The sequence below is a fragment of the Varanus komodoensis genome, unplaced genomic scaffold, assembly GCF_004798865.1.
Source record: "Varanus komodoensis strain SLA01 unplaced genomic scaffold, ASM479886v1 scaffold22, whole genome shotgun sequence".
Classification (NCBI taxonomy): domain Eukaryota; kingdom Metazoa; phylum Chordata; class Lepidosauria; order Squamata; family Varanidae; genus Varanus; species Varanus komodoensis.
This window is the reverse complement of record NW_025335606.1, coordinates 16,673,089-16,687,784: the sequence shown is the minus strand read 5'-3', so window position 1 is coordinate 16,687,784 and position 14,696 is coordinate 16,673,089. Positions and strand designations below refer to the sequence as shown.

Genomic DNA, 14,696 nt, shown 5'->3' with positions numbered 1-14,696 from the left:
GAGATGCTGACGTACTATAAACTAAAATTATAGCATTCTGGGTTGATAGAAGCCAAATCATACAAGCTCAGTGCTGAGCAAAAAAAAAAAAAAATGAAACATAGATGTTTTAGCATTGGTCTACCTGATTTGGTTCCCTTCATGGGCTGGGTTCTGTTAGAGACAAGTAGAAGGGGGCAGGATGGAATTCACTACATGTCTAATGGACTAAACAGGTTGCAGAAATTTAGAGCAAGTCCCACTCATGAAAGTGCTAATAAAACCCTTGAAATTGCATTCTTTGCCTTAAAAATCATGGTCTCTAAAGCAATGTAAGTTTAAAAGAGAAACCAGCCTGGCCTAAATCATGGCATGGGATTAGAAATGGTGCATTAATGTTAAGGCCCCTTCCCTGCTACCGAAATGATTTTCTAAAGTCAGAGCAGCGGGATCATCTTCAGTGCACAATGAGCTCCAGGGCACTGCTGCAGAGAGAACACAGCCTATCTAGCCCTGCATCTAGTTGTGTGAACAAGAACGGCATTTTCCAGGTTGATTTAAAAGTGCAGTATTACACAGAGGAGAGGATACTGGTGTAAAAACATACTCAGTGTTGCAAAATCAGTGAGTCTGTCTTCACACATTTCCTGACCTTCAAAGGGTCTGCCCACCTTTTAAGCCCACAAATGAGGACTGGATCTTCTGGAACTCAGTTGGTTCCAGCTTTGTGTTTGCTTAACATCTAGCACTTGCAGATGCCCTTGCATTCAATTTATTTACAGTATGTTTGATTTGGTTGAATCCAAAATAAGTTAGGGAACAAATCTATGTATTCATACAAAGTCCTATGACTCCCAGAATTTCCCAGCAAGCATGGGAGTTTGCAGGGTATTTCCTGTCTAAACAGACACAGGAAGGCACCCCTAATCACCCTTATAGATTCCGTATAGCCTGAAATGCCTGATATCGCCTAATCTTGGAACCTAAGCTCGGTAAGCCCTGGTTAAAATCTGGATGGGAGACTTGAGCAGCGGCTTGGACCCAGCGGTCTTCACGGTATGATTTCATGAATTCACAATTTCTGTACCTAAACGGAACCAGGATTCAGGAAACCATCAAAACTGACAGGTTTTCAGAGTTTCAGCACAGTTCATAATAAAATGCAAACATCTGAAACAAACGTGCATACTATAAAAATACATACAAAAACTGTATATCTAGAAAAACTCACTCAAATGCCTGCAGAAATGCATGCATTTTAAAAATGTAAAAATGCATACAACTGGGCATTTTTAAGAAAGGCATATTAAAATGATTTAATGAATGTTTATGCAGACTTTAAGCAAATACAATCCGATTTAGAAAAAAGTAACAAATTCAGTAGTGGAAAAATGAATACCTGCTAAAACTAAGCTTGACACATTCAGCCATTGATTGCTACTAATGTGGTCTGATTCAACTTACTGATCCAGTGGTCAGTAGTGCTTTTTATGCATGTCCTATATATTTCCACAGCGCTTAGAGAACACAACGCTTGAGAATAAGAGCTGTATATATCTACATACAGCCGGGTGAGGTGGGTGTCTGACACCTCCAAGATCATGTGTGGGCAGACTTTCCTGAAAAGGATCTAAGATAGAACAAGAACTTTGTCCCTGGATCCTAGAGTGAACAAGGCTGCTTCTCTCTTATCCGCTTTAGCCAATTAGCATGAAAGGGAGAAATGCTGGGAAATGCCCAAGCCATTCCACTGGGTTGCACAGGCTAGCCTGTCCCTAAGGAGATTCCACCATTTGGATTTAATCTGTTTACTTAGTTGCATGACATCTATTTATCTCCAACCTATGGTGACCTTATGAATGAATACCTTCCAAGATGGCCTGTCCTGGACAGTTTTGCTCTCTTGCAGACTAAAGGTTGCTTTTAGGGAATTGGTCCATCACATAGTTGGTGGCCTTCTGCCTTTAACCTTCCTTAGTATTAGTGTTTTCATCAGTGGGTCTTGTCTTCTCATGATGTGCCCAAAGTACAACAGCTGTTCTGTTTACTGCTTAATTTAAATGATAGGAATTGCAAGCTTGTTGGCCCAAGCAGTTCAAGCAGTTTGGGCTATTCCTGCTTAAAAACAACAACAACAACTAACTCCACCCTGCTTTCTTCCTAGGCTGAACCACTAGTTGTAGATCTTAAGGATCTGTTCCAAGTAATCTATAACATCAAGAAAAAAGAAGAGGATGACAAGAGAAAGGTAATGCTACTTAATGTTGCAGCTCTTCAGATTTTAAGCTCCCCAATAGTTGTAGACGAGGAATTGATTAAAGTTATGGTTCACCCAGCCTTACTGATCCTGGTGAAATGGTCTTAAAGCCAAGACAAGTCCATACACCTGTAACTGAGGTGCTTGAGTAACCTGGACCCCAACAGTTTGGGGCTTCGAGGACCGACTCTAAGTTGGGTCAGTCAGGAATGCACTGACTTCCAGTGCAGCTGGTGCAGAAATGGTGCAGTGCAATTGGACCATCTAATCTCCACAAGGATGCATTTTGTGTCAGCTGGAGCTTCCAAAGATCAGACAAGGCCGACAGGAGTCTGTTGAAACTTGATGCTACCAATTATTTCTGAAGCAATCCTCTCAGTAAGGAGAAATGTAAGATGACGTGTATCATTCTTCTTGATGGCAGGTACCACAGCTCACTGGTAGGGACCACCAAGAAGGTCCCAGGCCACTCTAGTTCTTTAAAAAGAGAAGCCAGGTTAGCAGGTGATGGAAAAGTCCTCTGGAGTGACCTTCTGTCAGGCAACTTGCTAGGCAAGTTGTACAAAACAGCGGCATCTGCATACTGAAAGTGTAACTTGTTTTTTTCAGAATGAAGAGGCCAGTAAAACCTGTGAGGTAAGGAACTTCTTCAGACCCAAAAGCCTGGGTGAGTGGTGCACTTCTCATGCAATTGCTGCTGTCCAGCAAAATGAAGTGAGATCTCCATACACAAGTTCACAGCACTTGATCATCTATCCTGACTTTGACTTTGCTTTGTTTCAGAATGGCGGTGATGAAGCAACTACTGATCAAGCTGGCAAGATCAAGCTGGTACGTGGAACTCTCTGCCCGGAATAGCCAGTTAGCAGGCTCCTGAACAGTAGTGGAGCCAAACTTAGAGCACATGATTGGAGCACATCCAGCTACACACACGCGCCAAGATCTGCTGGACGCTTTTGCATGCACAGTGCAGCTCCGGTGGCCTTGTCTGTTGCAATCATAATTCTTGCAAATTTACTTTTAAAGGGTGTTGAGCAGATGGATCTGTTTGGAGACATGTCCACTCCTCCTGACCTGAACAGCCCCACAGTGAGTAGTAATAACTTATTTGATGTGTTCAGAGTTGGCATCAATTGAATCAGGGTCTACAGGTAGCTCTGAGAGATTTGTACCCTATTGGGAGTGGTACAAAGACACAACTGACTCCCAACTGTGTGGCAACAACAACATTTTTCTTCTTTACTTAAGCTGCTGGAAAAAAGACCTGGGGGCTGCAATAGGAGCAGGTTAGTGTGTATGTGAGTGTTTTTCCTACTAGCTCTGTTTCTGGAGCTGAAAACAAAGTCATGCTCTGAGCATGTGCCTGGAGGCACCTTATTTTGCTGTTTTGTGTCTGACTTCCTGAGCCACTATTCTAGACTTGGCTTCAGCTGGTGGACCTTGGGCTTCTAGTGAACAGCAGAGGACATCTTTAAGGCCTAGTCTTCCTTCTGTTAAATGACTTCAAGAGCAGGAATCTTTAAGAACTTGTTCATACATGGTGTCTAGGATAGAGTCAGATGAGTACTCATATGGAGGAAGCTTCCCTTGTATGCACATGAAATTGCATATTTCATTAGGAGACAGAGTACCCAGAGGAGGGCCTTCTCTGCGGTGGCGCCCCATCTATGGAATGCGCTCTCCAGAGAGGTTTGCCTAGCGCCAGCATGTTTTTTGGCACCAGGTTAAGACCTTTTTATTAATCAATATTTTAACAAGTTTTAATACTGAATTTTTATTACCGCACTCTAATTTGCAGCCAGAGTGGGTTGTCTATTTATATTATATTGTTTATGTACTTCAGAATTTTATTTGTGTAAGCCGTCCTGAGGCTCTTGCAAAGGATGGCATACAAATAACTTAAATAAATAAATTTGCTCCATTTCTACCTATTATAAGGTTCTCAGTGGTGGGTTCTGGAAGTAACATTTATCCCTAGTTTAGTGGGCAATGATATGCTTTCAGTATTGAGGGGTTGTAGCTGGCATTTCTGGTGGCAGTCATCAAAGGTCCCAGAGTAGTTTTACAGTACAGATGGACCCCTGCACTTCTGAGCTGGTGCCAGACATCTTATGCATGGTTGAATCAAACAGCAGTTGGTATGGAAGTAGATGTGGGAGTTCAACATGCTTCTGGAGAGCACCACTAGTAAGGATGAAGAAGGCAGCTTGTAGTGGACAACAGGGAGAACCCAAGTCAGATCCATAGGAAGGTGGCCTGATTTGCCAGCCAGCTTGCAATTCTTGGGCAAACACTGTTGCCCCCAGTAGGCCACCAGAGTTGTTTCAAGAAAGGCTATGCACATAACCATTATTCTAGACCTGCTAAATGAATGCCCCTAATCTGTGTAACTCACAATTAATAGTATGCAGATTATACAATAAACTTTTCTGTAGGATAGGGTTGTTGGCCCTCTTTCAACCCAAGGGCTTAATCCAATTTTGGAGAAGTTCTTGGAGGCCACAGACTTGTGGGACGCAGGTATAAACAGGGAGGCCAAAATACCAAACATGCCAGCAAGTTTCCCATACTGTCAATAACTTAAGTCTTAAGGGAGATGTTTCATCCTGTCAGAATGAGGGAAAATCTGTTCGGAGGTCACCAACCTCCGAACAGTCAGAATACAAAGTAAAGGCATTGGGATCATGGAAATGGGTTCTGGCCATCAAGAGAATCCTGGACAGCCAAATTGGCGAGCCATATTTTGCCTGAGGTCAAATATAGCTGGTATACTGCAGCAGTCAGGAATGGCAAAATGCATCCAGATGCTAGATATCCATTTTAAAGTGGGGGGAAATATCATTGCAAACCTGCTTGCTCATGATTTCAATCAATCAGCACATGAGACTACTTGCACATGTCTGAATGATGCTTCTACTAATCTCTCTTCTTTCCCAAACCTAATAGGAGGAGAATAAAGAGATCCTGTTAGTGGATTTAAACTCTGAAATTGAGGTCCTTCCGGCTTCTGTCAAGGGGGAGGATCTTTTCTTGAATGACATCACACCTTCCCTACCAATGCCAAAGCCGCAGCCACCTTTCTTGCCTGAAAATGCTTTCTCTGCAAACCTCAGCTTCTTTCCTACCCCCAATCCTGACCCTTTCCGTGATGACCCTTTCACGCAACCTGACCAATTGGCACAGCCCCCACTTGATTCTTCTCTCCCATCTGCCAAACAGAAGATGGGAAGCGTGACTAGCCCCCCCATGGGGAACAGCGGGGTGAATGGGGATGTAGACTACTTTGGGAAACAGTTTGACCAGATTTCCAACCGGACTGGCAAGCAGGAAATGCAGACCGGCCAGTGGCCACCTGAGAGTAAGCCAGTGCCACTAGCAGGGACGACTCCAAATGGAGTACCAGAGAGAGAACAGAATGGGTTTGCTGCCAAATCCCCACTCAATGTCTTCATGGAGAGCTCTTCCAAAGGACTTCCCGTGCAAAATGGATTACGGCTAGACTCCGAGAGCAACATCTCACATGACTCTATAACGATTAGCCCACCTCCACAAAGTACCAAGCCAGGAAGAGGAAGAAGGACTGTTAAGGTGAACGTTGGTGCATGCACGAAGTGGTGACATGCATGTTTTCTACTTGGACTAGGTGAAGGGATTTCCCTCCCTGCTCAACAACAGCTCTGCTGGCAGAGAAATACTTGCATCCTGTCCTGTAAAATGATAGGCTCCAGCTACTGTAAACCTTTCTCTGTGGCTTTCACATTCTGTGTCCATCCATAGTCATTCTTTCTAACCTTAATTCTCTCTCTCCTAATGCTGCCATGTCTCTGTCACTCTGGTAAGTAAGATGCTTTAACTCGTCATGCTGTACTGAATACGATTACATTGCATTTATGTTCCACCCTTTTTTCCTCTTGTGAGGGACTCAAGGCAGCTTGCAAAGCTCCATTTTATTCTCACAACCCTGTGAGGTAGGTCAGGCTATGAGTCAAGGACAGTGAATGCATGGCTGAGTGGGGACTAGAACCCAAACATGAAGCAAATGTTTTATTCTAGTTCAGGAACCCAAAACCAGAAAGGGGGGATTAACTTGAGCACTTCATATGAAAGAACAGGAAGGGTCATCTCCTTGTGCAACGTTCCACAGCATGGTAGACCTCAGAAGCTAGGAAATAAGATCAAGGAGCAATTGGCATACTGGGGGTCCTGCTGTGCAAACCCATGTAATGGTTCCCCAAAGCAACACCCTGTCCTGGTAATTGCTGTACAGGCCTAACACAAACACAAGACAAACGCATTTTTTTCCATGAGCACAGACTCAACTATAGACTTCAGTGCAATTGAAGGGATTTTTAATGGATTAAAAATATATATTCCATCCTTCTGGTAATGTCTGTAAGCATAAAATGTTAGACATTTCCAGAATAAATTGCTTATAATAGATATAGCAGAGACATCAAACAAAAATGTAGCTATATGAGAAAGCAAAAGCCTGCCTAATTGTTTCAGCTCAGTGTCATAAGACAGGGTAAGGTGAGCTCCAAAGGTAACCTGAAAGTGAGCCGTTTAGAGAGTAATAATCACCACCACACCAGCTGAAGATCACACCACATCGCACAGCAGAACCAAAATGGTCATTAATACATTTATTGCAGGCAGGTCTAATATGCTCATCTAAGGGACCACTCAGTAGCATTCTCATTGTTGTGTTCTAAACCATCCCAAAGACTCTTCAAAGATAGACCCAAGTCAATTGTGCTGCTTTAATGTAGTCTAGATAAATTTGAGGCATGTGTCACTATGGTCAGATCAGACCTCATCAAGAACTGATGCAGCTCTTGCACCTGCCTAAACTGGGCAAAGGCATACAGGTGCAACGTGGGGTCCAGAAGTGTCCCAAACTGCATACCAGATCCTTCAAGGGGAATATGACTGCATCCAAAGCCGTCTGAATTTCTGCTCTGGAATCTGTCTCCTGACCAGAAGTATCTTTAGTCAGTCTGCAAAGTTAGCTCTTTTATCCCAGCTCAGCTTTTTAGAATCTGTGTTGTCCAAACACTACAGCAGTTTGCAGACAGGTGATAGTGGCATGTAAGCACCTTGATCCCAGGTAATGTTGAATGTCCTGAACAAAAGCAAGCATTCTGATCATCTCTCTCTCTCTGTCTCTCTCTTTTCCAGAGCACAAGTAATGATTTGTTTGGCTCAGATATATTTGCTCCTGGACAGAATGCAACAGGTACACTGACTTCTGCACAGCAGCCATCACCTGTACAAACCAGTCCTCTAGACCTTTTCAAGGCCAGTGTTCCCACGTCAGCTTCCATGCCTGTACTGGGTTAGTAAAGATGGCTTTTGAAGCCATTGATGTGAAATGTGACTTTGGGGGATCACCTGAGTTACAGGGCTGGCTGTCTATATAAATTGCTTTATTCATTTAAATGAATAAACCCCAGATCTGCTACACCACAAAAAATGTCTTGGCAGGTTAGGGAAAGATGCTTAACTGGCTCTATTCCTATACATCCAGAAAGGCTGTCTGGCACAGAGGCAAGCCTCACCTCTACACTCCTTCCTTCCTTCCGTGCTCTTTCAAGTCAGAAGGGCTATGAGCAACCCAACTGGATTGTGCTGTGAAGTAAATGCACACTTCTATGGCATTTTGAGAAAGCATGATTGCAGATAGAGCAGGCTTCCTGATGAACATAGACACACATGCCTAGCACGGAGTACATCAGTGCCCTCGGTGCTGAACAATATAAAGTAATTTGTCACTTTAAGTCAGATAGCTCCAGTGCTTGGCTGAAGAATAAACAGTGAAAGAAAGGACCAAACCCCTGCTGCTACTGTTGTTATCTTATTTATTCTTTCATTCTTATCCCAACAGCCTTAGGCTAAGAGTTAGTGGCTGGCCCAGAGTCACCCAGTGAGCTTCATGGTCTGGGAAGACTAGGCTCCATATCTCCTATGTCCAAATTCAACACCTGGCCACACATACTGGCTCTCCAGGTCATTGACTATATCTTTAGGGAGAAGAACACAAAACTGAGTAAGCCAAAACCTCCCAAGGGCCACAGGTTGTCTATCTCAGACATAAGGAGTGTGCAGCTATTGAGAAGGCAGCAGTCCATGTTTCATTTCAACAGTTTGTCACACCGCTGTTCTTCTGTAGAATGCTTGTTCAAGTTTGCAGAGAATGGATCTTGAGCAACCTCACCAAAAAAAGAATTTGCCGAGAGGCAGGAAGAGGGTGTGCAGAAGCAACTCACTTGTGCATCATTGTCAAGAACCACGTTGCTAAAGGAGAGCTATTACATTTGTCTTTTTAGGGTGCAATCCTAATGCATATTTAGTCAGGAAAAACAAGTTCTGCAACCATGGCTGGCTGGGGAATTCTGGGAGTTGTAGGGCGCTCTCGCTCTAAATGTCTGTATATGCATAGGATTGCTGTTATGCTGAATGTTACAAGTCAGATTAAGCATGGTGCTGAAGAGCACTGTTAGATGCATTTGAGATGTAGCAAGACAAAAATGAATTTGATCCCCTGCCCCAGCACTGAAAACACTAAAATACAAATCCTCCAGGCAATAATATTGGACCTTCTTAGAGTCATGAAACTATAGAAAACCCAAGCTGGAAAAAAGTTGTGGGAGCAGGGGTGTGTTTAAATGTAAAAAGCAAAAATGGTGGGGGAATCGGGACTGAGTACACATCCATCCGGACTTTCAAATCCCTAGGCTTGTCACAGACTCATTAAGCAAATGCACAGGTAAATCTCTTGTTTAAAATGCAGGTAAACAGCATACTCTGTCTACCCATTCTTGGCATCTACAAGGCCAAGTTAAATCCTTGCCTTGAAAAAGTCCAGGGATAACTTCAGCACAATGCTTAATGTCCGTGTGGTCTCCCTGCCATTCCTTTCCAGGTGGTTTGCCTACTGCACCTTCCCCAACACCAGCTTGGGGCTCCCAACCTGCGGTCTTCGGCCAGTCACCTTCAGTCTTTCCTGGCTCTGTTTTGGGTGCCCGGTCTGCAAGCTTTACTCCACCTCTTGGTTTTGGTGCCACTCCGCAAGTTCCAAGCTGGAACCAGCCTGCTTCCTTGGGAGCACCATCCCAGCCTCCAGCCCCTGATCTCTGGGGTCAGCCTGCTAGTGTGTCTCCTCCTAACGCTTGGGCACAGCCGTCTTCCACTGGCAACCCCTTCCAGGTCAACCAGTTCCCATCAACACTGGCCACCCATCCTCCATCTGTGCTGTCCCCCATGTCATCTGCAAGTCCGCCGCCGCCTCAGCTCCCTCCCAGAACTGTGCCTCCAAAGGAGCTCACCAGGAAAGAGAGTGATGCCTTCACTGCTCTGGATCCACTTGGTGATAGAGAGATAAAGGATGTGAAAGAGATGTTCAAGGACTTCCAGCTGACAAAGCCGCCTGCCGTGCCTGCAAGGAGGGCAGAGCAGCAGCAAGGTCTGTTCAACAGTTCTGGAGCCTTTGATAGTTCCTTCAATAACCAAGTGGGGGTTCCCCGGGGTTTGGCTGACCAGGATAATTTTGAAGCTAGTTGGCTGCCTACAGAAATTGGTGGTAAACGGCTGTTCTCACTGAGGTATCTTAAATGGGTGCCTCTTTTCCTTCACCCATTTTGATGAACTAAAGGTAAATATCTGAGTGTACATGATGAGTAGCCGGCATAGTTTTCAAGGAAGAGAATATTCCTTAATGCCTTTTGATGGGAATACTTTGCTGACCTTCTTGATAGTTTAATCATGGCGGCCCCAGTCAACTCTCAGCTCAGCTGCAGATTTGCTGTGGAAGAGCTACTGGGTTTGTTCCAGACCCTTTGTTCTACCATCTAAAGGACACAATGTATGGATTTGGAATTCTGCATCCTGTTCCATCCTGCAGACCCCCGTGAGCCCTCCAGTCTTCTGCAGAGGGTTTCCTAAACCTTTAGAGCAGATCTAGAGCTACTTCTTTAAGAGGGTGGAGAAGGGCACCTCAGCAGATCTCCAGAAAGGTATCCAGGGATGCATGAATGCTTGCAGCTGTTGTGTTGCCTGCTGCTGGCATAACGTGTGTGATGTATGGGTATGCTCACTGGCACAATGTGGCCTTTTTGCTGCTTATAGTGGCCTTGAAATGGTAGCTTGATACATGTCATTTTGTACAACCTAGTACTGCCAAAGCCTGTTCCCAGGCACAATGCAGGACCGTTTACCAAACCTGCTGGAGACCGATTTGAGAATCCTTTTAAGATGGACCCTTTTGCTGCTCCCTCACAAAGTTCAGTAAGTATCTGAGCTCTGCTCATGCCTGGTTCCATCTTACGGGGCTGTCAGTGAGCTTGTTACAGTCAGCCATATGCCAATACTGTCCTACAACCCTATTCCTAGTGAAGTGAAAGAGCCTAAGAGTTATCCAAATACTGTGCTGACAGACATCACAATCTGTCAGTTTTCTGTCTTGGCCTTTTTCTTCCAACTTGGCTTGCATCTTCAAAGGGAATATGGCTAGCTGTGCTGACTAGCCTTGCCGGACAGACCATAAAATGTTGTTTCAATTGGTGAAACAATGGTATGCAAATTCTTCTTAAAAGCAGAGTGGTGCCCAAAATGTCTCTTACATTCCTTTTGATCATTCTCTGTCAGTCTGATAGAAAAGAAATTGCTTTTGAAGAGAAATTCAGTGATGGAAAGGTCTTCGAAGCAATTCTCGTGAGCTGGGTTTGGGTTTCCTGGTCTCACCTTAATTGGGAGGTCACAAAGAAGTGTGCAGATGTGTCCTGAGCCTGTCATTAGAATGAAGGGTATTCTCAAGCAATGAATCAGGGCCAGGCAATCTGTGTGTACAGCACTGATGCTCCTTCAGCACTGATGCAAGAGATGTTCTAGAATGTCGCTCCTGTTTGCAAAACACATGAGCATGTCCAATTTGCAAACAGCAGCATAATCCTCAGGAAATTTTCACAATGGTTTGCATTTGAAAGAACATACTACTTTCACACTTCTGCAAATGAATGCTTCCACACCTCTTCACTCCAAAATGCATTTTCATGCTTTAGCTCATGGGAAAAGTACACACTTGGAGTGCAGACTTAGAAAGCTATATACTTTATGGTCTAAGAAGTAAAAAAGAGGGTAGGGAATAGGGTGTCTTGGCTGGTCCTCATCTTGGACAAGAGGTGGGGGACTACATGGCGGGGTGGCTGGTGGGCAGCAGTACACAGGCTTCAGCAGAGGTAGGAGCAGGTGTACAGCTGCTGAGCAGCTGGAATGGGTTCAAATGCCTTTCTCGGGCCTCAGGTATTTTAAGTAACTTGGATATGTCAAGTTACAGTAAGAAATTTAAGCTAAATAATGTAACTCTATGGGGCCCACCTCATTTGCCTTTGGCTCCATATTACATCTAGGAGGCAGCCCCAAACAGCTGCTCTAAGAAGTTCAACACCCCTGTGATATAAGAAGGCCCCACACAGTTTCAAGCCATGCTAAAATAAAGACTAATTCATTCTCTCCCCTGTCTAGACTACAGCTCCACAAATGCTGTCTTCTGCTCCATTTGGCGACCCTTTTGGAAATCCCTTTGCATAGCCTTGATAGGTGAGTGGCTTTGAGTAGAGTGGCTGCCAGTCCTGATTCTGTTCCTCTTAAACTGGAAACTCCACAGCCAGAAAGCCAAATGTTCGCCTTTTAAAAGATTGAGCTGGGATACTGTGCAGATGGTTTGATTATTACGGGTTTCTTTACTGGAGTTATTTATTGAGTGTTCATGATTCTTCAACCTGCCTTAAAGTTTGTGGAGTCCTTTCACAAAGCTATGGCTATCTGGAGCCCTTCCTATGTTTTCCACCCTTTCTTTTTTCTTTCGTTTTAGAAAGGGAAGTCTCGTATTAAATTCTAAATTGTCCCAATCAAGGCAAAACCTTTCTGTGTTACCTCAGATCTGCTATAGTACAGCTGACCCCTACCTCCACCTTGTGGTTTCTTAGCAGAATACACAGAACAACAGAGAAATACAAATCCCAGGAAATATCCCCATGTAAAGCATGCCTTTTGCCTCTGGCAATGAAAATGGAAGAAGCCTCATTTAAAGAACTGGGTAAATCCCTGGGATAGGGAAATTCTATGTGTACTAAGTATCAGCTGCCCAGTTAAGCTTTCAGCCTTCAAGGTCAAAACAGAGGTGCCGAGGCAAGCCTTTAGATTCTGTATCTCAGTGGTGGCCTGGCTAGCCTGCAGCTATAATGCAGAATGTAGCAGAATTCTGGGTTCTCAGGAATAAGGCATGATTCTGAGTAACCAGGAAGTAAGCCACATGTAGCGGAAATGATTGGACAGCACGCACTGGCCACTGGTTGTGCCTAAAACCAAATCATGGACCTTCCCACTGCAATTAGTGTTTTGGGTCACTTTTCTGACTTGCCAGGGGAGAAACAAGCCCATGTTCCTGGATCTGCATATTACACTATAAAATACAAATCATGGCTGGACGGGAAGGTCTGGGGTTACTGCAGCAACTCCAGTTCTCAGGCAGCATGCGCCAGGACACGGCTTTATCCTGATAACACAGAATTGTGTTGCATTCTGCAATAATATTTATAATGCAAAAGGTGCAAAAGTGAGAATCAGTGCTACATGATCCTCCTCTTTGATATCTGAGTCATCACTTTGTCTGCATGTTTTCAATAGTCCATACAGTGAACTTCAAGACAACAGTGTTGTGTAGCCAGTCCTGGGATGGTGACACTCTCATTGTTCTTGACCAGAAGTGAGTGTAATCAACAAGGGAATTACTGGACTGCTATGACAAATTCCTGTCTTCACTCTGCATTATCTGCCTCATTCTTCATCCACATTTGGATTGCAGTTTATTCCAGGAAGTCCTTGGATTCCAGCTACCTGAAGCCAAGGAAGGAATTTGCTAGAGACCAAACTGGAACTGGTAGTGAACTTCTCCTCATATAGATTTCAGTATTTGAACACTCTGGTGTTTCCTAGTCCTTCACTCTCACTCCTGTCAAGGCTTGGAAGCACTTAACTGTAAAATGAACAAGAAACTAAAACCCTTCTACATGAAACTGCACGAGGTTTGATTCACCTTCACTCAAAGGAAAGAGGACCAGGATCTGAACTTTCACCTCTGGGTCACCTAGACCATAAAACGGTCAAGTACTCTTTAGATACTTCCTAGTCCTACTGCAAGCTTTTCAAAGTTCCAACACTCAATTTCCCTCCCACCTAGAATGTCAAGGTGAATGTCTGAATTACAAAATGGGCAAATACAAATGTGTTTGGTAAGTTCTGAACAGCTCTAATGACGACACAGTTAAATGGATCTTCAGATACTCTTGAAAATATCTTGTCCAGGATGGCTGAAATGACTTTAATGTTTTCTTCGCACATCTAGAGTTACTGAACTGGTCTCTAGCAAGATTCTTAGGTTCCTTAAGCAAACCAAGACTAAGAAAAAGATGCACACAGAAACAGCAAAGTGTTTCTGAAAAGGCTTGGTGAACATGTTATTAAACTAGAAAGCAATCAAACTTTAGGCAACACATTGCAATCTGGAAAATAGAAGTATGGTATGGTTGCAGTCATCTGCATAGTGATAATGTCCCATTTAAACGAAGGTCTTAAGAAACTAGGCAGAACGGATTCAAGAGCCAGGAGTGTCACTCCATAATGGCACTTACCAATACAAACTTGAAAGGATATCCATGTTTAGGTAAATGCAACGTTGGAGATCTGCTTACTAGAAAATTCTCAGTTTGCAGTGATCTGTTCTTCCAGCCTGTTATGAATTATGCTCTGTACATACTCTACAGCACTTTCCTGGAATGCGCAAAAAAAAGCTATCAATGTATATGTATTTGTCTCTGACTGGAAATGTAGGACTTTAGGGATTGCATTACACTGTAAAAAGCAGTTTGTCAAATGGTCTTGACAATTACATGTAACTTCATTTCAAGAGTGTATCTCTATAAATGAAAATACTTTAAGGTGAAATAGCCTCTTCACTTGCACAGGAGCGCACTGCTTGTACCTTGATCCTCTGCGTATCTATACTGATCTTCTGCATATCTGCTTAGTAACTGCAATGCAGTTCTGTCATCAAGGCAAGACTCTTGAGTCACCTGGAATGTCAGAAGGGCCTTGAAGCAACTCCATACCCTACCCTACCCCACCCTACCCCATTCACAACTTGGTTCTTAAGGCTACGTTGGGTGCCCTTGACAAAAAGGAAACAGCCAAAATAGTAGCAGGGGAAATTGTTCCTTTCGCAACTGCACACACGTTCCAAAGCACAACAGCAGAGAAAACATAGCCAATTATTGGCTAACTGAGTTTGTCCAACTGAGGGAAGCATAAAAAAACAAAGAGGGGAAAACATTCTTACCCCTCATGCAACTTTAGGAGAATAGTGGGCACTTAGTCATTATTGGGCAATAGGGAAAACAGACTTCGC

The 14,696-nt window shown here is 43.8% G+C and overlaps 1 protein-coding gene across 3 annotated transcripts in view; it reads left to right on the top strand.

The window, feature by feature from the left end:
- The window catches only part of DAB2 (DAB adaptor protein 2), a 39,325-nt gene extending 25,089 nt beyond the window's left edge, over positions 1-14,236 (top strand). The window contains exons 6-15 of one of the 3 annotated variants that reach the window (XM_044431608.1): positions 2,144-2,227; positions 2,846-2,872; positions 3,020-3,067; positions 3,263-3,325; positions 5,183-5,824; positions 7,415-7,571; positions 9,159-9,698; positions 10,407-10,519; positions 11,756-11,830; positions 12,920-14,236. In XM_044431608.1, the coding sequence (XP_044287543.1) occupies positions 2,144-2,227; positions 2,846-2,872; positions 3,020-3,067; positions 3,263-3,325; positions 5,183-5,824; positions 7,415-7,571; positions 9,159-9,698; positions 10,407-10,519; positions 11,756-11,821 (1,740 nt within the window). In that variant the 3' untranslated portion in view covers positions 11,822-11,830; positions 12,920-14,236. The remainder of the gene's footprint in view (positions 1-2,143; positions 2,228-2,845; positions 2,873-3,019; positions 3,068-3,262; positions 3,326-5,182; positions 5,825-7,414; positions 7,572-9,158; positions 9,699-10,406; positions 10,520-11,755; positions 11,831-12,919) is intronic. The other 2 variants (XM_044431609.1, XM_044431610.1) reach the window with 2 other exon arrangements.
- The last annotated feature ends 460 nt before the right edge of the window (positions 14,237-14,696 follow it).